Below are 26,029 nucleotides of genomic sequence, written 5' to 3' on the forward strand. Positions count from 1 at the left end.
TAACAGGACCAGTGGTCAGGGATGATGGGAATTGTAGTCTCAAAACATCTGGAGGGCAGAGTTTGCCTATGCCTGACCAAGACTATTGGGCCTCCCAGCTCTGACACTCCACCATGGGAGCAAGAGCAGACGCCACAGGAACGTTCAATACAAATCTACAACCTTTATTACAAGAGACAAACAGACGCAATGGCAACGCCCACCTGAGGCCAGGGAGCAGGGCTGTATATAAAGCTTTTAAGCCAGGAAAAGTGCCGGAGTGTCTCTCGCCCCGTTCGCGGGAACAGGAGGTTATCAGCCAAGGTGCTGCCTGGTGCTTCTCTTCTCGTCTCACCGTCACCACCAAGGAGAGGGGAGGGGGAATTATTATCAGGGACTGGGCAGGGGTTACAGTAAGGGATGCCAAACACACCTTCCCCCACCATTCAGAAGAGAGCTCATCCGAGTCTCCAAACCACCCAGGCTTGTGGAATGGAGGCACTGACAAGATACAGGAAAAAGAAAACCCTTCGCCTCCATGACCTCGCCTAGTGATGCTTAAAGTCCTTTTTTTTAAAAAAAGGAAAGGGAGGGGGGAGCAAGAGCACTACACAGCTCCATGGAACCCTTTCCCACCCCTCATGCTGCCCACAGCCACACCCCTCAGGAGCCCGTGAGGCCCTGCTCCCTGCCGCAGCAGAAGTCATCCCAACGCCAGGAGGGTTTCAAAGAGCCAGGTAACGGCGGAGGGAGGAGAGCCAAGCTCCATGCCCGCTAGTCCCGCCGCAGGTTCTTGAGGCGCTCCTCCAGGTCGGCATCTGCATCGGCAAGAGCTGCAGAGGAGGCTTCGGCTTTCTTCCCTGCCGCCACGCTCAGAGAACCGCCAGTCGAAGGCAAGTCTGAAAGGGAGAAGAGGAAAGTCTGAGGTGGCAGAAGGGACGCCCTTCCCCGCCCTTCCCCCAGTTCTCGCCACACCCTTGGCACCCACCCCACACCCAGTATGGACCCTGGGCAGTGCATAGAACTACATATGCATGCAAGAGATGTAGGTCACAACCACTCCATACATTACCTCTTCTAGCACTTTAACAATCATGGCTTCCTCCAAAGGATCCTAAGATAAGAACTGTAGTTCGTAAAAGTATGGAGAGTTGTCAGGGCAACCTTAAACTACAGTTCCCAGGATTCATTGGTGGAAGCCATGACCGCTAAGGTAGTATAAGTGGCTTTGAATTTAACACCTGGAGGGTGTTAAAGACTCTTAAGTCTTTAACCTTTACCTTCTTTCATTTCTAATGTACATTGTTTCATTTCCTTACTATGTTTCAGTCTGTGTCCCTTCTGGGTTCTACATCACTAACAGGGTGTTTTTTTAAGCCAGGGATGGGGAACTTGCAGCCCTCTAGGTATTGCAGCCCTGTATATCAAAGCTTTTAATGTGTGATGTTTTATTGTTTTTAATATTTTGTTGGGAGCTGCCCAGAGTGGCCGGGGCAACGCAGTCTGATGGGTGGCATATATATAATAAATCTGTTGTTGTTGTTGTTGAACTACAACACCCACCATCCCTGTATCTGGAGGGCAAGAGGTTACCCATCCATGATTTAAGAGGTAAATAATGAGGCTTGAAATCTTACTGGGCTAAACAAGAGAAATTTCACCACAGTCCAGTTCCTGCTTGCTCAGACTTGGTATCCCTGCCTACCAGAACTTGTGCCTACCAGCATGTGGAACTGCACTGGTCTGCAAGGGCAATGTGAGTTGTGGCCTCTTGCCTTTGCCAAACTGTTCCTTCCACTCCTATGTTCACTATGCACAGATACTCACTGGATAGCTCATCCGTCAGCGTCAGACCTAACTCATCCAGCACCTGGGAGACAACAGCGTCACTGTGAATGGAAGGGTAAGAGAACATGAGACCTCAAGATGCATCTGTGCCTACACATCCTGTTCTCCCTGCTCCCCTATCTGCCCTGCCCCCTGGAGCAACTGTTGGTGAAATTTTGGGTGAACTTATGTATTTTGTTTCATTGTGAACAGGGCTCCACTTGTTGTGCACAGAGGTAGTAGGGATACAGCAGCTGGGATTCTGCTGCTCCCAACCACCCTCAAATGTCTTATCCGCAGTCAGCCCATGTCCCTTGCATTTGAGTATTGCTCAGCTACGCACACAAATATACAAGCATACAATAAATTTTTGTGTGCATGCACAGATGGGCAAAGAGTATATATTTCTCATGGATAATATCCCTATTGAGGAGCTTGCCCTTCAAGTGATGACGTCATGGAGAAGGAAGCAAGGGTGCAACCAGGGGTACAACTCACCCCACCCTCCGTTGCATTCACAGTGGTCCACAAGCTAGAGGGTGACTGCTCTAGTACAGAGCCCTCTCTACTCATGCAGACACCTCATGCATTTCAGAACCTTGGAAAATCAGGGTTCTGGAACTCATAAGAAACCTACACAATAGAAAACAAGAGTTCTAGAATGCACAGCTTCTAGAACAGAAAACAGAGTTCTAGAATGCACAAAGTAAAGCAGTTGCCCTCTAACTGATGATGGCCAGAAATGAAACAGAAGGAGAAAGACAAGTAGGCTCATCCCCACTTCCTTCTCCATTTGATTAACATGCCACAGATGATCTGAATGATCTCAAACTCATTCCGTTGTTCCCTTCAATGTTCACCATTCAATGATGGTGGAAGCAGCATCAATAACCTCTCTCTCAATGACCACATGCACACACCCTTTGCAGGAACCTCATCAAGAAATCAGAGTGGGCAAGCCCAGATTTCATACAGGTTTAGCAGGAATTCTGGTGTGGAAGCTGCTGCCTTCATGTGACCAAGGAGAAGCAGCAGCTAAGCAGCAATGGGGACACAGAGGCGCCCACTCCCCACTGTCTTTGCTTGTGGACCCATAACTGTCCCCCATTGTATACACACCTTTCTTCTTCATCTTCTTCATCTCCCATGGCATCATCAATGGCATCATTCATCATCTCCTCCTTCATGTCCATGATCTCTGACTGTTTCTCAAACTCCATCATGATCTTCTGGATTTGCGGCAACTTGAGCTGAAAGAAACCCATGAAGCCTGTTGTTACAGCATCCCAGAAAGAGACAGAGGCAGTCATCTGTCTTCCACACAGGTGGAAGCCGTAGTAGGTTTAAGAACTTGTAGGACCACAATCACATCACTAAATATGGAAAGCTGTCTTTCTTACCAAGAAAGAGGCAGATTGAATTTTCATTTCTAAAGAAGCAATAATTAGAGACAACAGAATGAACAGCCCAGAACTCCTTACATCCAGTCTGGTGAATCCTCCCTTAGTGCAAACAAGTCAGCTGCTCCAGATGCTGTTGTTGTCTGGGAGAAGCTAAGGTCAAAACTGAGGAAAGAAGAACTGTGCCCCATTTAGGTCATTAGTAACATCTTTTCCCATCCTTTGAAGATTCAGGGGCTTTTGAAAAAGGCCTGCCCACTTGTTGTTTTCTGCTTAGGCACCCACAGCCGATTCTCACCCTTGACATCCTCCCATCGTGTGTCCACCAAGGACACCCCATTTTAAGAAAGCCTGTCTTACTGCACATCCTGTTGCAAGAAACAGAGAGCTGTCTTTTCTCAGGCCAGACTATTTGTCCATATAGTCAAATATTGTCTACTCTATCAGCAGCTCCCCCGGGGTGTCAGGAAGAGAGGCCTTTCCCATCCTCTGCTACCTGGGATCCTTTATGCTGGAAATACCAAAGAGGGAACATGGCACCTTCTGCACACAAAGAAGGTGCTCCAGAACCAGGCTATGTCCCCTCAAGTGGACTTTCTCTCTCTCTCTCTCTCTCTCTCCTGGCACTGCAGACCCCTAGCTGGACTGGCTTGGAGACAACCCACCTGTCTGTTCATAGTAGCCATGGCTTTGGTGACACCTTTCATTGCTTGAGCCATAGAGTTGTTAGACTTGAGGGTCTGTATCTTGAGGGACACTGCCTGGATATTAGCCCGCATCATGATGAACTTCTTGACGTAGCGCCTTGTCCTCACCAGGTCTTTCGCCATGATCTTCACTGCATCCTGGGGTTAGAGAAACAAGTTAGAGACGGAGATAAGGGTTGCCCTCCGATGGCACATCTGCACTTCCAAGCTCACCATCTGCCCCTGTTTAGCCATCTTCTTGATGTCAGCAATTATTTTCTTCTCTTGGGTTTCCAACTTCTGCCGTTCTCGGTCCAGCTCTCGCATGGCACGGTTCAGAGCCCGTTGGTTTTGCCGGAGCATCTCTTCCGGGGTTTTCCGGCGTCCAAACAGCATATCCATTGTGGCAGAAGATGAGTCAGCCTACAATTGTCAAGGCAGAGAGTCAGATGATGAGAGACTTGAGACAGATACATACATCTATCCTTATGAAGTGCTTTGTAGTAAGAGCGAAAGTGAACTCTGACCACTAGATGGCTACTAAAAAGAGGAATAATGGGTTTCGAGGGGAACGACTACCAGAGCCTAATGATAAACATATTATACTGGGCACTGAGAAAAGCCCAGAGAGCGAGGGCTGAAAAATATATCTGACCATGAAAATATCGCAGAGAGAAAGCAAGCTATGGGTGATTTGACCATACACCTTTCTGAAAGGAGCAAATACACATTTTTTTCCCTCTTGCTTTGATCATGCTTTGCTAACAGGCTTGAGTCAACAGCGGCTTACTAACCCCTGTTTTTGACCCCCGTTTTTGACCCGTTTCAGTTTTTGGGGCTGCTGTCATTTACTGCTTACCAATACTCAATATAATAATGATGAAACACCTAAGCACCTGCTATGTAGTTCAATGTGGAATTATTTTTTAATTTTATAAGCCACTCAGGCCACTGTCCTACAGGGTGAAATCTTCCAATTAAAATAAAATAATAAATATCAGTTTGAATCAACCAATCATATTAACACTCTCCAAATCTCGCATCCCAGCACCAGCTCTCTGCTGCTGTGCGCACATAATAGAAACTTCATGAATTGAGTGAAGGGGCATGGAATGAAAGAACCAAAGAAACAGAATGTAACTTCTAGAAAGCAAGCAGAAAAATAAAAAGGGAACACTCTTCTAGCCATGAGCAGATGCCCAGTATCAGCCAGCCTTACCCGGTTCCAAAGCACAATCTGATGTTTTGAACAGCCACTGACAGCATACTGAACTTCTGGAGTAAAGCACAGGCATATTTTTGAGCAAACCTCTGTCTGCCACAGGCTGTAGACTACTAACTCAAGGTTAGTGGCAGAGCCCAAGACACAGCCTGTGTGACATCACAATGCTAGCATCACAATGCTGTAGTTAGCTGGGCCAGAGGCCCACCAAGCAATATGAGGAAAATGAAAGGGAGAGGAGGGTCTATAAAAGGCTTCCTCAAACTCTGCCCTCCAGATGTTTTGAGACTACAATTCCCATCATCCCTGACCACTGGGCCTGCTAGCTAGGGATCATGGGAATTGTAGACCAATAACATCTTGAGGGCCAAGTTTGAGGAAGCCTGGTCTATAACAAATGTTCAGAAATGCCACACACAAGATCCCTATGCCTACCCTTACAAAAGTCTATTGGTGGTAAATCCCATAACATGGTTCATGCACCAAACATATCTAAGAAACCACTACCCTCTGACCTCCATGATTATCCAAAAGTTTCTTTTGTAACCCGCAGCTAGTTACAAAAATTTTTCCTCTGAAGGTTTACTGGTAGCTGAATCATTGTATATTTTGGTAGAAAGCTGTGAAATAACTTAAGTTGAGCAGAGCCTTACCAAGGTTAAAATGTAGGGTGTCCTTTTAATGTGTTATTCAACTTTATTATTTTAACTGGCTACCACACACAACACGGCATGGCCCTCCATTGGGTCTCTTTGCCACTCTCTAGTATGACCAAGAGAGGTGTAAACCAAGGGGTGGAGCAAGGAAGGTAGGAGTTGGCTTCCTTAATGTCTACAGACACATGCCACAATCTGGGAAAGCCCAGGGCAAATTCGGCAGTAGAGATTTGGAGAGGAAAGGAAACAAGGTATCTCAGAGGCAAACTGTACACACACAACACCCTCCTTTACTTCTTTCTCCCTTCTTTCTGTGTGTGACTTCTTTCTGTCAGTCTACTGTTACCTGCAGATCAGAGTGATACAAATCCAAAATGAATACATACCTAAACAGAATGACAGGGGCACAGGACTGATGCTGCCAAAGAGACAAGCCAGGCATGGAAGAGTGTCACTTGGCAACCAGCCTGGAGATCTCCATCTCTTTCATACTCATACAGAGCTTCTGCATTAGCATCACATTCATATAGACTGCTTAAGTAACAAAAATTAATTACCCTATAAAGCATTTTTGGCTCTGAATGTGATTCTTCAATTATTAAAGGAGAGGGACAAGGGGATGAAGGTTAACCCCTATTAATGACTCTAATATAAAATATAAAAGAAAACCCATAAACAAGACCTGGAAGGCATTTTGAAGTATTTATGTTGCACTTATAACTGCTACCACTTTCACGTACATTTATACACTAACGTGTCTCCCATTCAAGGATCAAAAGCAACTAAACCTCCTTATAAAAGCTACCCAAGAGAGGATTCTCCCAGAATAGAAACAGGAGTGAAAAACAGACAATGATTCTGACAGGCATGAAACCTGGCCAAGGAGTTCGTGTCATTAAGCTCCACTGAGACCATCAACAAACTGACAGAACTCTGCTGTTCAGTATTTTATGCTGTCGACTGGAGGGAGATTGGTCGATACTAGGGGTGAAGGAACTCAGGTCTGAGGCCCAAATGTGGCCCCCAGGGCATATCTAGCTGGCCCTAAGGACCAGCTCCTCCACAGCCACACATCCCTCTCCCAAGATCACAAATACCAACTTTCCTGGCCATATTTTACACCTTCCTTGAGTGTTTTCACCTGACTGGAATGCGTCCTTGATCTCTGATAATGCCTCATGCTTGCCAAGATGAAGGACAGATCGGAGCATGTGTAGATAATAGCCTACTGTACAAAGGTAAACTTTACTTCTGTTGCTCTGACCAGTTTTGCCTCTGACCTCACCCATCACTGATTGCACAGAAGGGAATGCCCCCCCCCCCCCGTCTGAAAAGGATTCTGCACCCTGATCCACACACTCTTTACTGTAATACCACACTTGTTTATTTGTTTGTTTGTTTGTTGCATTTATATGTTGTCTTTCTGCCATGGCACCCAAAGAATGCAATACCAAAAAAATAAATAAAAGGCTTACAGTAGACTATCTGACCACTACAAAGAAAGCTGCCAAGGCAGCTCAACAGACGGCGACAGCATCTACATTGCGAGGCAAGTGATAAACTCCTGGCGAGGGAGGGAGAGGAGAGTAAAAAGGAAAACGCAAGCACTGTAAAATAATTACTGAATGTCAACTCATAGGATAATGTGGTGAGATTTACCAGCCTGAAAGGAGGGGCATTTGCTAAATTTTACTTTGTGTGACTCTGGGTCAACCAGAAAAGTTATATCGAGGGCCTTCTCGGTAGTGGCGCCCACCCTGTGGAATACCCTCCCATCAGATGTCAACGAAATAAACAACTATCTGACATTTAAAAGTCATCTGACGGCAGCCCTGTTTAGGGAAGTTTTTAATGACTGATGCTTTAATGTATTTTTAATCTTTTGTTGGAAGCGGCCCAGAATGGCTGGGGAAACCTAGCAAGATAGGCAGGGGTATAAATAATATTTTTTTATTTTTTTATTTTTCCATCGTAAATCTCTCTCTCTCTCTCTCTCTCTCTCTCTCTCTCACACACACACACACACACACACACACACCATTACATATAATTATACTATAATATACTATGTTAATACAACAGGAAATAAACGAGGGTGGGGAAGAAGAGCCCCACATAAGGTACCCAATCTTCTCACTTAAATCCTAAATCCACCAGCTGCCCCACACCCGACACCATCAGCACAGCTCCCCTCTCCCCGACCCCTGCGGGCTTTCCCAATCCCCCTCCCGGAAAAGGACAGGACACCCCCTCCCCATAATAACCCAGAAAAAGGGAAGCAGCCCCTTACCCAACAGCAACAACAAAAGCAGCAGCAGCCTCAGTCCCCTCCTTTCCAGTCCTTGTTATTTCTTCCCCTTCTTCTTCCGCCTTGGCCGAGTTTACGTCATAGGGCGGGGTTCTCACGTCAGGATCACGCGGAGGGAGGGCGGAAGAGGAAGCCGGACAGCGGAGGAACCATAGACACAGAGGAAGCCGGACATCGGAGGAACCATAGACACAGAGGGAAGGGAAAGGCTAGAGAGTCAAACACAGCCGGCCGTTTTCTAATAGAGCCTGTTATCGCGCCAGAGTTAGAAAAGTGTAGAGAAGGCAATCTCACTATTTTCCTTTATCCTTTCCGGGTCCCCATCGAGAAACCACATTTAAATATTCCCCACATTTACTAATTTTTAGGGGGAGTGCGGCCGGAAGTGAGGGTTGTCTATATGGCAGAACAATGGAACAATGTGGCGATAGCGCCACATACAGGAATTCGTTCTCTTTCGCTGGGGGGGGGATGTTTTTAAAAAATTAATTTCTGCATTGGTATCAGTGAATAGCTTCGAGGCGAGGAGAGTTAAATGTGGGTTCTGTGTTTACTCGGAAATCCCCTGTTCAGATAATGAAAAAGGTCGATCTCTTGTTCCCTCTCACGTGTAGAGACCTCAGAATTGCCTCGTGGAAATGCTCGGGACAAGCGTCTAGACTCTAGAGATTAAGGAACATGTTTTACCGTGCAGAAACGTGCTTTGCAAGAGCGAGGAGTCTAAAACCCTCCAGCCTAGATGTTGTTGGACTTTAGTTACCATCAGCCCTAGCCTGCATGGAGCATTCAAGGCTCAGGGTGCCCCAACTCCCTGCATTATTATTATTTATCAAATGTGCATACCACCTGTCATCCACTGATCTCAGGGCAGTTCACAAAATAAAAAATACAAAATGAAAAATTCATAATAAGAGCAACAAGAACAAAGCCAACCCCTTGAGATTAATCTGCTATAATAGCAGAGTCAAGATCCTGGTGGATGCAAGTGATTTTTTTCTCCAGAATGCTTTGCAAACAAGTCACAGTGAGCTGATCCACCACCTCCTTCTGGCCAGGCTGTAAGAGGCCTCGCACTACCTGGGCAAGTTCTGGATGGTGTAGCGAGAATGCAATCTTCTTTGCTGCCTTCACTGCCACTAGGTCCTGAGCCACCCCAAAGCCAGCAGTCTAGGAGCCCTCAACACCACCTGAAACCAGCTTTGGGGCAGCAAGGTGGGAGGTAAACCAGCAGAATCCCTTTGGTGTTGTTTTTCTAGACTGACACATTATGTTTGTCATTTCTGTAATGTGATTCATGCTATGCAACTGTGTGCTGGGATCCAAAAGAAGTATGGCTTTCACAAATGCTACAAATGTTTTTGCCCTTGTTTGGGGAAGTCTGAAAGCAAAGTCCTAGCAAACCACACCTCAAGACCCGCTGTCAGTCAGAGTAGGCAGTAGTGCTTTAGAGGTACAAAAAAACCTGAAGGCAGCTCCCTATGCACAAGCTTGGTATCATACAAACGCCACTGAATTAATTCAAGGGATTCGTGATATGCACAAGCAGTGGCAGGTTACATACAGGCACAACAAATGCTTTTGTTGGTATGTATAGTATTAACCACACTGAATATTCGGTGTAAGGGATGATTTAAGAGCTGCCCTGCCAAATCACACAAATGGTCCCATCCAGCAGAGAACACCATTTCACAGTGTTGAGCCAGATGTTTATTGGAAGAGCAGGACCTAAATGCATCAGCCCTCCCTTCTGGTACACCCCCCTCCATGTGTCCTAAAGTCAGCACGAAAGGATAGCGGACCAATGACGGTGGAAGGAAAGGGAGGGTAATAGAAAGACTCCCTTTTGAGATGCAGCTGCAAAAAGCACCTAAAAATTTATGGAGCATTATTTTAACCACAGACTGTTGCTTTTAATGTCAGCAATTTGGGCCAGCTTGATAATAAAAGATGTGTTCCATTATCACGTTGCCTAGTAGCTATTGAAATTTCAGTGCCAGATGGAGCTGAGCATACATTTCAGCCCTCAAACAATCCTTTTTCAGGGTTATAGCCTAGGGAAACCAATTTTCATAAGCCCTCTTCTCCCCACCCCTCAGCTCCTTTGAACTCTTAACATTTTCAGTCTGCATGGTGCTGTGCATTGGTTATGTCTCAGTTCGTTCCTGTGGGCTAGATTACTGCTTGGAAGTATTCAGACAGACTGCTCACTGGGGAAAGAAGATGCAGCCAAGAATTCTAGCTGCTAACCCCAGGTTCCATTGGTAGACTCACTACCTCCCAATCAACAGCCAAGAAAATAGGATGAAAGATTACACTACCACCAAAAATGAGACTTATATCAATTGAAACAAAATCATCAACAGTCTAAGGCAAGTTGAGAAATTCAGAGGACCTCAGGTAATCACAAAAATCAGCACCACAAAGCACTAAGTTTCTAACAGGCTTATTCTATGCACAGGAACCACTATGATGAGTGATGTTTCATTGTGCTATCTAACCTAGGCAGACCCCAGAGGGTTGCAGTTTCTATTCCATAAATAGCATGTTGTCAGACCTGGTCAGTGGTTTGCTGTTGTTTCCAAGAGCAGCATTTAAAGACAAGGATCAGAAAGTCAGGCAGAGAGCTACTGCAGAAAAGATTTCCTACTAGCAAAGGCTCTTCAAATATTTATCGCCTTTTATTCCTTCTCTACCTTCACACGTCTTGAGCATACACCAACTCCCTACTAAACTGTTTACCGGCACTGTAAACTCACAGTGTTTTTCAGAATCAACCAGCAAGGTTGCAGGCTGTAATTTTTATGCAAAAAACCAGCATCACCCACCTTGCACTGCCAGCATTTACTTATTGCAGCAGAGCAGATGACATCTGCCCCGTTAATGTATTCCTAGAAGGCACACGTTTCATAGCATAGCAACCCTGGATTACTTGGAACCATCATAAAGATGGCAACTCCCTCAAACTGAAAAACTAAACTTCCTAAATAGAAAGATCATGTGGAAAGGGAATGATGTCACCAAACAAGGATTAATTAGGGTGAAATTTCAGTTCCTCATTCAGTCCCCATAGTAGTGGTCACCAAGTCAGGCTTGCTCAGAGGGTCATGATGCTGTGAATGCAGATGTCCAGAAACACATGCAGAGATTTCTACAACAGCTGTCACAGTTGTCCATGTGTTAGTGCATGGGGGGGGGGGGGATGTCAGCCAGAACTGTCTCCAGCAAGATCGTAAGAAACTGAGATCAGCTAGGCAAAAATACAGAACACCAAAAAGCCGGTGGCCAGCATGGGGCTATTTTCTCCCCATATCCAAGCAATCACAAACCAGAGCTGACAAACTAGGCTTGATAAATAACTAGGATTTCAGGGGGAGGACAAGTGGGGTGGAAGAGGGCTAAGCCTGCCCACGTCAGAAATGTTAGCCTTATCAAGGGGTGCCTAAGCTACACGCCCCATCAGTCCAAGGCAGCATGGTCAATGGTCAGGGATCAGAGTTGCCATCTCTGGTATACCACAGCTACTTATCATTCTAGAACTCTTGCCAACGCACCCAAGATGTTTTAACAGTATAAGGCATACAAAGAGTATAAAGATAACTGCTTAGAGTCCGTTTGTCATTCTTTCTTTTGGAGGGGGGAGATTTGGGACCCAAATTTCCGATTCCTGTACAAAACACTCAGGCCATATTCAGTCTCAACACTTGGGAGGTGCTTTATAATTTCTGTCCAGACTTTTGATTGACAGGAATGAATAGCACACACTAGGGAACATGCAGTTCCTTTACCTGCAAATAAAATTCTCACATCCTCAATTTCTGAATGAATCAACCGAAGACTGCCAAATGTTTTTATCTTTGGTTGTATTCACCATAGCATGTTCCTGCTAAAATGTCCAAAGCATACCAGCCACACTTCAACGGGAGTGGTTCAAGCGAAAAGTAGTGCTTGCAAGTATCCCAGTGCAGGAAACAGCACCCAAGAATTCAGAATAACTACTCCAGGAATCTCCACAGAAAATATGAGCAGAACTCCTTTTTACATGCAGATTCCTTCATAATCTTTCACTGAAACCAGCACCAAGAAGAGTAGTTACATTGCAACAGAACTTTGCATAGCTGCACCAAAGTAGCTGATCTGAAATTCTCATAGCAGAATCAAATCAGACTTCATGACACTCATCCCTAGACTATACTTAGGAAAGTGTTTGTATCTGTAAAATGGGAAGTAGGGAGAACACTATGGTCACTGTGCAAAATGGTTAATAGCAAAGCAGTTTTGAGTAGGTAATAAGCCCCACTCAATACAAAACTTGCTTCTGTGTAAATATGCAAAGAATTGTGGTCACAACGCTCTATGTAGACAAATGCAAAGCGTACACACACTTCTTAGCTGTGTATCATGGAACAACTGAGAGCCAGATCCAATTCAAGGAGCTTTGAGCACTGACACTGTTCTGCAAGCAGCAGCGCAAGACCACACAAAGCTTAACTGTCAGAGTAGAAATGTTTGCACTAGGAATCACACATCTTTCGTGGGACATTTGGATTTGGCTGTTACACTATGCCAAGAGCAAGGCTCTTGCTGGCAGAATGGCTGTTACCTGAGCAGACTGACACAATTAGGCATCACCCTGAATCTCACTCATAGAGAGATCCAACCCTTGATTTGCTTTTAATTTTTGAAGGTGTCCTAACGCAGAACTGAACCAAGTCTTCAAAGGAATAAAATGAGGTGCGGAGGTGAAGTTTTTCGCAAAAGGTATTGTTTCTTTAGCCCCTCTTCGGCACACACGTCCAACTCTTGCCCCCCCCCCTTTCTTCCTTGAGCACACAGGACCTGCTTGTCTCAGTGGGTGGCAAATGGGGGGCTGAAGAAAACTGCATCCTATGCAAGAGGTTCCTATGGACACTGGACTTCACTGGACGCTCACCAGGGCAGAAGGAAGCAGAACACAAGAGAGAGAGAGGCAAGGGGCCAATTGAGTGCGCTAACATTCCCCTTTAATAACCTGACACACTAGAAGTACAGTGGCTTTATTTTGGCCAGGGGCTCGCAGGAGTCACTGGAGAGGCAGAGAGTGTTTGTTGCTGGGCAGGCCCTGGTGGACACAGTTGGGAGACAGCGCTGCCCCCCATTACATTTTTACTACTACTATTATTATTAGCACTGGTTGTTTTGGTTGTGGTTTTTTTTATTTTTCCTTAAAAACCAGACACACAAGTGAGTTGATTCTAAAAGGAATATTCCAGGCCTGACCCAGCCTCCCCAGAGCCACGGCGCCTGGGGCAGGATGGAGATGGCTCAACACCCCCTCTCAGCCTCCCAGACTCACCCAGCCCTCGAGAGCCTCCCCTGTGTAATAAATAGTTACGCTCGGAAGCCGTGGTGCCCAGCAAGGGAGGAGGAAAGGAGAGGCAAATGGCCTGCAGATCATGCAGTGCAGCTATACCACACTGCAGGCAGGGGGTACCAGAGCACAGAGGGAGCCTTCTGTTCTTAGCAGCAAAACCACAGCCCCCAGAAAGGCAAACGGGCACCATCATGGGGTCCCGCACACCCAGCCCCATGGGGCAGGTGGCTACCCCAATGCGGTGGGGCATGGCAGAGAAGCAGCAGTAACCTCACCCCTCGCCCCGCAGCAGCACACAGGGAGAGTGGCGAGAAAGGTACGAGGGTTTAGTGAGGCGGCAGCTGCTGGGGCCCCAGGATGACAATTTGGGGGGGGGGGAGGAAGGCGGGCAGGTGGGGTGAGGAAGCGGGGAAAGGAGGATGGAGGGGGCCTCCTGCCAATTTCTGACTCCTGTGCCCCCCTTGGTGGCTGAAGGCAGCGGTGTTGGCAGAGTCCCTTAGGAGAGCTGGAAGGGAGATGAAGGGGCATGGGGAGGGCAGGTTTGTGCCCGGAGCCGGTCAGTTCTATTTGAGGCAGCGTTCAAAGTAGGTGGAGCCAATGTAGCCACCCCGCATGGAGCGCTGGACGTTCTGCTCAAACAGGCGTCTGTTGTTCTGGAGGACTTCAGCAGCCTCTTTGTTCAGGGGGTCTTCAGGGTTTGGCTCCTGTGGGGAGGGAGGAAAAGCTCTATTATTAAATGCCAAAGAGATTTGCAGCACCTTCAAAGACATGGACTTGTTATGGCACAAGCTTTCATGGAGCAGAGTCCACTTCGTCAGATGCAAGATTAAATGCCAACCCACATTCCTGTTACCTGTTCACAGAGCTGCCTGGGGCTCACTCGACTCCCCCCCCCCCCGCCCATCACAAATCCCAATTTCCATACTGGAGTGCAGATGCCTTACTCATGGTCCAAGGTGAATAGCTGATGTTCTAGAGCAGGGGTGGAGAATCTCTTTGAGCAGGCAGGGTGAATCCAAAAGCAGCCATCCTTACATGGGCCACTTTTAACGGGTGGGAAAAGCAGCCATCCCTACGTGGGCCACTTTTAAGGGGTGGGCAAGTCCATCCAGCTGTCAGTCACCAGTCAAATGACATCAGGCGGACCAGTGTTTGCCAGGAAGAAGCAGGGCTTGCACTTGAACACTGAATCTGAACCGCACCCAAGTCCCATTGCAAAGAAACAACAGGGAGTGTGCTCTAAGCCATGTGCTCCCAATTGTTGCTTGTCAGATGAACTTGCATTTGGCAGTGTTTAAATTCAGAGCTGAACTAAAGTCCCGCTCTTGGCAGTGATCAGCTCCACTTAGGAACTCCTACTGGGAGCTCCCAAATGGAGCTTATCTCAGCAGAGCTAACTTTCAGTGCTGAATTCAAAAGGCACCAAGCACAAACCATGATGCCAATGGAGAAAAGCAGGAGCGCAATCGAAGGCTCCTGGTTGTTCCTTTGCAGACAAGCTTTAGCTACCCAACAGTTAATGCCACTCAACTTCAGGTGGATATGGCTGAGGAAAAGCAATCTCTGAAATGGAATTAGGGACCCTGTAGCACCTAGTCCAGCACAGAGGCTGGAGATTCCCCTTGCCTGTTCTAGGAATAACAAGAGGGGCTTCAGGGAAGACAGCCTCCTTTTCCTTCCCCTCCCCGTCAAACAGAGAGAACATTTGAGGCTATCCTAATGTAACATCGCCTTCCAGCATCACCTCTTGCACTTAGCAGGGAGGGAAATACAAAAGGAGTGGGGCAAGTAAGTCCACAGAAGCCTCTGAAAGGCTTCATGTGAGGAACTCAGAGGAGGGGGCAGGAATACATTAGCCAGCCTACAGAAATAGCATAATAACCTCTAGCAACCTCAGCAATGATCACAAATGTAGGAACTGATGTATAGCCACACGCTGTGTTTCCCCATTACGTTGGCACTTTGCCTCCTGACCTCATGAAAGCACTCACAGGGATGGTTTCCAGGAGAGGCTTGAATTTGCCTAGAAACAGCCCACACCACCTGAGAGCTGCCAGCCTCTCACCACGAACCTGTCTCCTAGGAGACAGTGTGCTACACCCTCTTCCTCTACACTCTTTGGACACAAGGTCAACCAAGGCTTTTAGAACTACCGGGGCACATGACCTCAAATGTTCCTCTGCCTCTCACCCTGCCAATGAGAGTTGTAACCGAATAACTGGGTCAGTTTCAGCTTCCCCATTCCCTGAAGCAAATAGGCTCCAAGCCTATTTGAGAAAATAATGATCACCACACTCCAATTCAGCTCCAAAAGCACATAATAGACAAAAAAGCATGGCAAGTCTGAGTTGGGAGTTATGAGACATTATGGTATATCATTTCGCTTTCTGACAACTATGCTGGGAGGGGCCATGACAACAAGATCTACAGTTGTCAGAAGGGTTGAGAGACACAACCCAGAGGAACAGCAGCACCAGCTGTATTGCAAATCCACGCAAATCAGGCTGTATAAAAAATGATTTAAATACCTTAAAACGGCAAAAACTTTTTAAATCAAGAGTTTTTAAAAAGTTATATTAAGCACCCCTTTAAAATAACCTGGTTTTTCAGAATACAATAGAATAAATATTGATGTAATACAAACAGGTCTTTTAAAGCTGGATCCCCAATTAAAAGCAATGAATTAAAGCTTAATTTTCTATGTAAAATTATAATCCAAGAGCAAAAGATGTGGGTACCTTGCAGACCAGCATTACAGGGCTCATTGCTCCTGGAATGTATTTATTGTATGAACAGTGAGTATTTATAGACTTTCTGCTCAGTAACTACCACCTACTGCATACGGAAAGTTGGTGGTACTTGGTCACCAGGGAAGTAATTAGTGTGTCCTTACACATATACAGAAAGCTAAACAAAACTACTTAATTTTACGAACTGTCCCTAATTTAAGGAGAGACTGAAATTCTGTGTAGGAGAAAACCCTATTAAGATAGCAAGACTTGCATTTTAGTAAACATGCACATGACTGCACTAATAGATTTTGTAGTGGAAAATGCATCAGAGGGTGGATGACGAGAGGTTTCCAGATTATGCTCCTGGGGCTTCATCTTATTACAAACAGGTATGTTTTCACTGTTGCAACCACATATTAATATGCATAACTGTTTAGGAAATAAATGTATTAGGAAGCTAAAACAAGATTTCAGTCAGTACTCTTCAACCATAGGTTCCCAGATGTTACTGAACTACAACTCTTATTTTTCGTCATTGGTGAAAATGGTTGGGGAATATGGGAGCTGCAGTCCACTGACATGTGATGACACAAGGATGAAAAACACTGGTTTACGTCAAGCTACCCTGGATCAGAGGCTGTCAGAACGCTTCTTTGCCAAATCTGTCAAGTACACTGCTGTGCAAAGGCAAATCCCCATCTCAAGCTATTCTTGAAGGCTGACAGACAGCACAATACACACATCCTACCCAAGCACAACTATATAAAGCCAAAACTGCCTTTACCTTATGCACACCCTGTCTCACACTAACACCCACAGAATCATCAAGCCAGTGCTGCATTTCTTCTACCTTCTGTGCCGTGTGTCTCCCATTCCTACACCCACACTTTCTGCTCAGGCTCAAGTGAGGAAAGACATGTTTCTTTCTGCGTTTTCGACTTTCAACTTCACGTATACTCACCAAGAAGAGATACTGCAGGCCATAAATTATAGAGTTTATTGTTAGTACAGGCTTCCAGTCCTCTCTGTGTGTGAGAGAGAGAAAAGTGAGTGTAGGGAAAGGAAAACCTCCCAAAAGGAATAGTAACAGCAGAATGAAATGTAGGATAGGATTCAAGATTTATTTATTTATTTTGTATTTTATCTTAAGTCAAGTCATATTGAGATGTTTTTTGTATAAGGCAAACAACAAATGTCATAAATAATAAGATCACTGTGTGACACTGCACCAAACGGGTTGAAGAAGCAATTTCCCTAAGGACCAGGACATTATGTTTAAAATCTTAATGCTTGAAGGGGCATATAGTAGAACTCTATTACTGAAACACATTTGAATAAAATTCTTAAACTCCATAAAAAATAGCCCAAGAACAGGCCTTAGTACTGTCAAGCTAGTTCCGAACTTTTACTCTCCTTGGTTCTCCTTTGTTTGTTCACATCAATGCAGTTCTATCAAAGTCCAGCAAATCAACTGATTATTATTATTACGAAGGCAAAAGCAGGAAATGTTACTGATGACCCAAAATGAAAATAATGTTTTCATATCCAATTGAAAAATGTTAGGGTAATCAATAGGGAGACATAGTGATGATGCTTGGCATATGTGGTTACTTTATAATTTTAGAGAAGTTCACAGACAGCTGCAGAAAAACAATATATAGAAGTGAATGGAATATAGGGCTTAGGACAGCAGAGCAGCCTCTGTACCTGAGGATATTTAGGCAGACATTGCCTTCTAGGTCTATGTTGGGATGATACACCATGGTCTCACACTTCACCTTGGGTGGGTCATGTGGGTACCCTTGTCCCACCTGCAAATGAAATAAAAGAAAAATAAGAGCTGTTGGCCTCCTTGGGTTCATTATAAGAGATTCCATAATGCACAGCAAAACCTTAAGATTACCAGTCACAAAATCCTGGACACACATAAGCCATACCTAGCAGATCAACTTCTCTCATACCAACAAACTAATTTCCTAACATGGTATCTTATCTTCATACACTCTAGGTTTTGCAACCTGTTTGTCCTAGGTCACAGGGTGTAGAACCTGATAGACTCCTTATCTTGTTAAGACTACAACTCCCATCAGACCTAGCCAGAATGCCCAATGGTGAGGAACAATGGGAAGTGTAGTCCAGCAATATTTGCTGAGTGATAGGTGCCCCACCTTTCCTCTAGTAAGTTTGTCCCAAAGACATGCAAATATAGTTGTACCTTGGAAGTCAAACAGAATCCGTTCCAGAAGTCCGTTCGACTTCCAAAACATTTGGAAACCAAAGTGCAGCTTCTGATGGGCTGCAGGAAGCTCTGTGGGAGCCCCGTCGGACGTTCGGCTTCCAAAAATAGTTCACCAACTGGAACACTAACTTGCGGATTTGCGGAGTTCAGGAACCAAAACATTCGAGAACTAAGCTGTTTGCAAACCAAGGTATGACTGTAATCAAGTCATTCCTTGAAGCACTTAATGCACAATCTTCTCTTAGAAATCTCTGGCATCTCTTATTCATGTGCGCAGTGAAACGCTGGTTCCAGAAGCAAACAGGTGATTCTACAGAATGCCTTTCAGATAGTAATTGTGTATATTTATTTTGTCAATTGCCTGGGGAATATGACTCAAGGATCATATAAATAAACACTTTTTAAATAAATAAAAACAAGGAAACTGCTGTGACTTGAGTGCTGAAACGGTGAGATCCAGATCTTTATGAGTGGAGACACTGGGAGGCTCCAACAGAAAAGGTGAAGGGAAGAAGCCCAACATGCTCTCAAGATACAGGGATCTATGTCTGTTTTAAATTAGGTTGAGATAAATGCTTCCAATGTCTTCAGGAAAGAAACAGCTTTAAAATCAAATTTGATAGCTTGATAGAAGAAGGCACCACCTTGGTGACAGATTTTATTGTGGATTAAGCTTCAGGAACCAATGGGCTATATAGAGAATATGTTGTTGGGACATGGATTGGGGAGACCCAGGAACAATCCCTCAAGCAACCAAGCAGCTCCATGGGTGCCTTATGACAAGTAACCAGCACCCAGCCAGGCCTATCCCACATGGCTGTTACAATAATCAAACAGCAGGTGAGGGAGGAAGAAGAACCATGCATAACAGCCTGAAGGGTGGGATAAAAATATAATTACGGCCAACATTTATGCATCAAGCCCAACTGACAAAGGAAGGGAAATCTTGGGGCCCACTCACAATTACGAACACCCTCACTACATTTCTAGAAACTTTCCAAGGTTTTCCCCATTAATGCTGCCTTTAAATAGCTGTGATTAAAGTTAATTTCAATTGTTTACATTTCATACTTTTGTCACTTTCCCCCTCTAGTCAAGAAAGATGAATAATTAGCAGATAAACCCTTCACCATGGCTGGCAGCCCCTTTCCTAACTCCTCCACATCCTCATCAGAACTCCTAATTTCTACTGACAGCTCTGGCTCATTGGGCAAGTACACTTTAAGAATTGCCAAGACAGCGCAGAGGCCTAAACAGCACCAAGTTTCTTTCCTCTTTCACCTCCAAGTTCAAAACAAGCCAGGTTCCTTGCCAAGCTACACACCCAACATTTTTCTTCATTTGCATCATTTAGCCCAGCTGCTACTGGGCTTTCACAGAAATGGCCCTGACATGGAGAGAGAAGATCCACCTTGAGCACTTTTTACTGGAAAGTCATGAATTAAAAAAAATAAAACTTCTAACAAAAAATAAATAAATAGAGAGGGTCAGAGCTGTAGAGGAAACATTTCAGTTACCCTTTTGTTTTGATTCATTAGTAGCCTGTGTGCTCACTGATCTTCTCAGAACTAGGTGTTTTTAAAAAGTGAAACGGAAAGTTTAAATGAAAGCCAAGATTGCAGGGATGCTGGGTTCTGAGCAATGGAATGTGTACCCCAGATAGATTAACTCAAGACCAATGGGGCTAAACACTAGGTGCTATGAGATACCCCAATTTGGAAGCAGGTATGTTTTAAAGTGAGAAGAACTTCCTAGATCACTTTTTTTAAAAATCTGGTTTATAAACCTCATGTTTCAAGGGGCTGGCAAGTTTGAAAACAAAAAAACAATGTTTACTAGATGATCAGAACCAGGGCAGCCTTTCCCTTCTATGTTTTCAGATCGCAACTTCCATCAGCCCCAGACAGCATGGACAATGGTCAGGGATGATGCAAGCTGTAGTCCAAAACATTCGAATAGGCAGCAGGCAGAACAAGAGAATTCACACAAGGGCTCCTCACTCCAGCCCATTCCTTGGCTAAAGTCACTTCAAACTCACTCACACTCTCTCTCTCTCTCTCTCTCTCTCTCTCTATATATATATATATATATATATATGTTTGGTAAAAGCAACAACAGTAAAAAACAAACAAGCAGCCCCAAAATCCCAAACAATGCATGTAGCTGCGGAATTTATTCTACACAAAGAAGTAGAATTTCTTCAATTTATAAATCATTCAGCAACCATGTCTTCAAGCACAGACAATCCCCAGTTTGAGATTCTCTAAGTAGGAAGTCTTACATCAGGCAACAGCCCATTTAGGACATGCCTTCAATCCCTCCCCAATCATTCTCTCTTGGTTGTTGTTTTTTGGGGGGTGTTTATTTATTTTAAAAAAGGTCTCTCTTTCCCATCAAATGGTTTTCCCTGAACCAGGCAGCTTTGAGGCAGAAAAATGACAAACCCTGTCCTGCTGCCCCACCCCATTCCCAGTCATGCCTGGATCTACGTTCATAAAATAAACCACAGGGTTCTGCGTGTGCCCAAGAAAGCTCAGGTACTCCCAGAAGTAAAGTCAGATTTGGGGGTTGGGGATACACCCAAGGAAGCACACAGTCACATTGTACCTCACAATGAACCAATCTATTACTTCCCCTCCTTTCCTGCCCCCTCTGCCCCAATTATTAGTACTTTTACTCATCTACATCGCTGTTGACACAATATATAGCCTCTTATAACTAGCCCGAGTAAAAAAGGGTGGCTAAAATGCAGTGAAAAGCAGGCAGCTTGATAGTGTGCCAAGACAAACTCCTACAACCAAACGTATACCTCCACCACACCACCCCGTTAAAAGCCTGGAGCTTGGGCAAGAGAAAACAGGGAGGTTACTTACTTTAAAACTGAAAACGAATTTCCCACCTTTATAGAAGCCCTGCAAGGCAAAAATTTAAACATTTTAAGCAATTTTGGCACCATATAAAAGAGAACAAGATTCACCTTTTTGGGTGGGGGAAGGCAGGTTAATGATAAAACATTTTAATCAACTCTAGAATCCCTCATCCAAACAGTCAAAATTGAATGTGTACAGCTTCATAAATCTCTGCACTTTTGCAAACCCAGTATTATGGATGTACAGCTAATTTTCCCAAACCAGAAAACAAAATGGTAAACTAGTTGGGAAAACAGGCGTGGGTGGAAATTCTGATGCGCTAAAATGTGTTTATGTGCACAGAAGATCAGAAGAGAGACTTTGAACCATAGTAGAAGGACTGTGTTTGGCAGAGGTGCTTTTTCTCTATTTTCCACCATCTACCAACACTTATCAGTATCCTTGACTGCAAAAACCCCTTTGTCTGAAAATGCAAACAAAGATTCTCAGGTTTTTAAGTTGAGGCTTTCAGTAATGGCCAGCACCAATCATCACAGATTACTACTTATTGTGCCACCCCAGCAGGGCTCCAACTTTCAGTGCTTGCCTCAGTTGGTGGAAGGCAACAATGAATGGTGACTCACGGCCCCAGTTTTTGAAACAGTAAATATACACAAGGCAGTTTCCTCCTGTCATTTTCACAAAAACATGAAAACCGAATGTGCGCCTATGTGACACCCACTCTGAGGAACCCCGGGCCTTGTTCGTTTGCCATATCACCATGAGGAAAAGGTACATTCAGAAAGAAGTTTCCTGAAATGAAGTGCTATCAACAGCCATCTCAAAATAAGAATCAATCCAAAAATGTTCCATGTACCTAGATTATCATATCAGCCAATACTTGAAATCTGTGCAAATCAAATGCCAGATTTGATGGTCTGTGGCCCAAAGTCAGTTACACATAATTAATCTCCTTCTTTCATCTCACAGCTCACACTTTAACCCGCTACATGCAGGGTTACAATGCCAAACACACAGGTAGAGAAAAACACCACTGTCTGAAGGTTTAGTACACCTGTGCTCAAATAAACCACTGCCCAAGATAAGAGAGAACTGCAGCCAGAGTATGTGTATGTAGTTGAAATTGCAAGCAGTACTGCCTGAAAAAAATGCTCATATGAACATGCTACGGAATAGAAGGGAATATGGCCAATTAGTTCTGGTTGCATGGAATTAGCTAAACCAGGAGACTTGAGTACACTTGAGTACAGCAAAGACCTAGGACAGGAAAATAAAGATGCACCTTGATCATGAAGTGTATAAAACATGCTGAACTCCTCTTTAGGGACAGCATGCCAAGGCAGATAAAGAATAAGCACTACAAAATGCTAAGGTATGGTTAATCTTACCTCTCTTGCTGATAAAATATATATTGCACTAATATGGATGCATTAAAACATTTTATCCTTTCTTTTTGACCTAGCAGGTCTCCAAGGTGGCTCAATGTGAAAAATTAAACAATCAAAACACACAATCAACTACAAGACACGAAAAACAAGGTAACAAACAGCAATTTAAATAAGCAGTAGAAACTTAAGTAATTCCTTGCAGACATTAGCAGATATAACAGGGTTCTAGAGATCTTGGCTTTAAATCGAAGAATGAGGAGCAAAGGGGCAGAGAAGGAACCTTCCCACAGGGTAGAGGTGGTTAACCTGTGGCCTTTCAGTTTTTGTCAGACTACAACTTCCATCATCCCTGGCCACAATGATGGAAGTTTTAATCCATCACCCTCTGGAGAACCATAAGTTAATCACCCCTGCTGGAGAGCATTCCCAGCCAAGACTCTTCTGGATCCTAGACAGCCTAGGGATCCTGGACAGTGCTTCTGAAAAAGATCTTTTAAAGTGTGGGTAGCATCATGTGATATTGTTGGACTTTTGTATTCTGGATCAAGGAAGCTAACTTGTGCCTCCGAAATTTGTAAGATGTCAAAGTGAAATTAAAATAAAATAAAATACCCACTTACTTGGCATGCATTTTGTACCTGATATTTTAAGTTTTGGGAGCATCTCAATTATTTTACCTAGAAGTAACAAGCTGGCAGGCACAGAGGCTGGGCAGGTAGATTGCAGCCTCCATTGTACGGAATGAGGATAAAAGGTATAGGTAAGAAAGAGGTCAAGATAGATTAAAAAATAGGAAACATGAGAGAGTTCTATGGGAGAGGGAAGGATGGAGCATCCCTGATCACTGGTGTCACTTAAGACACAGTCCTTAAGCAATTCAAAATGCCACCACAGCCCCGACTAGAAACATTTTTTAAAAGTAAAACAATCACAGAAATCTAAAGTTCAACAATAGATTCCTTGCACAGGTTTCTTACACAGGCAGAATAAAAAGAAAAACAGCCAGATCTTAGAATTCTGTCAACCTCATGGTGGTGGATATCATCTCCTGTCAACTGATGCAAGACTCCTCCCTGCTTTAGCTGTACCTTAGAATTGTGCTATTATGCAATGGAGTTTCCTGGCACACCCACCAGGCCTTTCTATGGTGACAAATAGAATGGCAAGCCCCAGCAGAGTGGTCTGGCTACATGACTCCTCTCTCTACCACTTACCTCATCAGGGCAGATAACTAGCTTGAAGTTGAGGAGGTCATCCTGGTCTGAAAAGTCTATTTCGCATGTTTTCGGCAAATTCAATTCATTAATATCTGGGAGGAAAAGCAGAAGTGGTCAGTTGCAGGGACAGACTACTTCACAAGACTGGTGATCAGGCCAAAACCAAAATAAACCTCCCACTTTTTAAATCAAAATCTATTCTATCCCTTTTTTCCCAGTGGCCTTGCAAGCTTTGTGATTTGCTGAAATGAGGTGCCATTTCTTTTTTTAAAAAATTAGAAAAAGGGGGCACAGACATACCATCAGCTCCCTGGTCACAAGTCAGGAACAAAAGGAAATGCTTCCATCTGAATACAAGTCCATGCTAGCATGTTGGAAATAGAGATCTATGGAACCGTACGCAAAAATTAAAAAGAGCGACGGGTGTGCATGTACAAGAGCTGGCAACTACCTATGAGTAATCAAACATGGAAGAGGACCTGAAGATTTGTTTCATTTCTCACTCTAAGACAAAACAGGGGAAAGAGCTTATTTTAAGAACTATATACTTAGTTCTCTGTTAGATGGGGCTTCAAATTCTTGCTCAGCCATTAAGCTCCCTAAAGATGGCCTCTATAAAGTCTATTTGAAGTCATAGATTTGCCATAGGGGTAAAAATGTGAAGACACAATGGATGCCACCGTGAGTTCCCTGGAGAAAGACAGGATAGAAGAAAAAGCAGTAATAAATAAGTAAATATATAGTCTGAGCAAGGGCGCCAGGACTCAAACGAACACGAGACCACCTTGGGCATGAAACCGTGCTTTGGCGTCATCAGCCAAAGAGGCACTGCTCATCCAACACTTCCTCAGGCTTGAATTTCAGAATTCCAACCCAGAGTATGTACCCCAACATCCACAGTCACTTAAAATAGTGGGCACTCTCCAGTTCCAAGTTTCACCTCTGCCACTCCCTAGGCAGCATTTATCGTAGTTTGCACAGTGGGGGTACAGATGCTCTAAAAACAACGATAAAGAGGCATTTGGAAAGCCCACCCAGTTCTGCAACGCTAGTCATACTGTCCTACCAATAAAGCAAGTGAGCACCTCTTTATCAGCAGTGCATAAACTATTTTAGCTTCTTCTTCTTTTCCCCCCACATTGCAAGCCCCTCATATCCCCAGGAGAGAGGGGCGCCGTCCTCTTAAAACATTATTCTCACTTGCTGTGTGCACAGAGGCCACGTACTCGGACTGATCTACAGTCCAGAGTGCCTATTATTATGGGTGTTTGAGTGATAGGCAGGACAAGGTACTTTCCCCCCTTTCCTTTCCCCCCTCCCCAACCTTTCTGGATGCGGAGCTGCGCGGCGGAGGCTTTCTTGCTGGAGCCCTTGGTGCCGCCGGCCGATTCCTCCTCCTTCTTCTGCTGCTTTAACGAGAAAAGCTTGATCATCCTGACTGGCTTGGCTGGCTGGCGGCGGCGTAGGGATGGCTGGCTGGTCTCTCGCCCTTCCGGCCGGGGCCTCTCCCACCCGGCTACCGAGGCCCGGCCTGGCCCGTCTTGTGGGGGGTGAGAGGGAGGGGAGGGAGGGACGAGGGGGGAGGAGAGAGAGGGGGGAAGAGGGGGCGCCGGCGGCGGAGGAAGCGCCTCCCGAGGCCTGGCCTGGTCTGGCCCGCCGGGGTCGGCCGAGGGACGGGGCGGCCGGGGCGGGGATGGAGGGGGGGAGAGAGGGAGGGAGCGGGGCAGGGAGAGGAGAAGAACGAGGAGGAGAAAAGAGAGAGGAGAGAAAGAGAAGGAAGGAGCGAAGGGGCCAAGAAACCGGGGCCGCCCCGCCTCAGAGCGCCGCCGCTTTTCCCTACTGCGGGCTCTGTTCGTGCGTGAGTGTGTCGGACGGCAACGGACAGCCCCCTTCGGCCCTTCCCGGAAGACTGTCGGCAACTTCCGCCTCACGCCCTCCAGCTCCGCCCGCCGTCTCTCCGGAAGCACTCGGGTCCTCCCGACGCTCGCTCGAAGCTCTCGGAACTCTCCGGAGCTGCCCTCGGTGAATTCCGGCTCCTCCTCTTCTTCTCTTTACCACACGGCTCAGGGTAGTGGGAGGGGGGGGAGAAGGCCCCTCCCCAATCCCAACGAGCCGGGGTGCGTGTGACGAAACGGCGTCGGCGCTTTCCGGCCGG

At 45.3% G+C, this 26,029-nt stretch overlaps 2 protein-coding genes across 3 annotated transcripts; both read right to left on the reverse strand.

Moving 5' to 3' along the window:
* Nucleotides 1-143: 143 nt before the first annotated feature.
* CHMP2A (charged multivesicular body protein 2A) lies at nucleotides 144-8,215 on the reverse strand. 2 transcript variants are annotated; one of them, XM_083708441.1, is made up of 6 exons: nucleotides 8,061-8,215; nucleotides 4,127-4,315; nucleotides 3,872-4,051; nucleotides 2,926-3,056; nucleotides 1,807-1,868; nucleotides 144-878 (listed from the first exon to the last, which is right to left on the reverse strand). In XM_083708441.1, the coding sequence occupies exons 2-6, from the start codon at nucleotides 4,292-4,294 to the stop codon at nucleotides 754-756; spliced, it is 666 nt and encodes a 221-aa protein (XP_083564567.1). In that variant the 5' UTR covers nucleotides 4,295-4,315; nucleotides 8,061-8,215; the 3' UTR covers nucleotides 144-753. The 2 variants fall into 2 exon arrangements, with proteins under 2 accessions (XP_083564567.1, XP_083564568.1); XM_083708442.1 differs by lacking the exon at nucleotides 8,061-8,215 and adding an exon at nucleotides 5,112-5,253.
* Nucleotides 8,216-13,056: 4,841 nt separating this feature from the next.
* Nucleotides 13,057-26,029, reverse strand: UBE2M (ubiquitin conjugating enzyme E2 M). The gene is made up of 6 exons (XM_083708446.1): nucleotides 25,199-26,029; nucleotides 23,872-23,966; nucleotides 21,273-21,311; nucleotides 17,868-17,971; nucleotides 17,122-17,185; nucleotides 13,057-14,132 (listed from the first exon to the last, which is right to left on the reverse strand). The coding sequence occupies exons 1-6, from the start codon at nucleotides 25,305-25,307 to the stop codon at nucleotides 13,992-13,994; spliced, it is 552 nt and encodes a 183-aa protein (XP_083564572.1). The 5' UTR covers nucleotides 25,308-26,029; the 3' UTR covers nucleotides 13,057-13,991.

The sequence above is a fragment of the Podarcis gaigeae genome (genome assembly GCF_964106915.1).
Source record: "Podarcis gaigeae genome assembly, chromosome: 13".
Lineage (NCBI taxonomy): Eukaryota > Metazoa > Chordata > Lepidosauria > Squamata > Lacertidae > Podarcis > Podarcis gaigeae.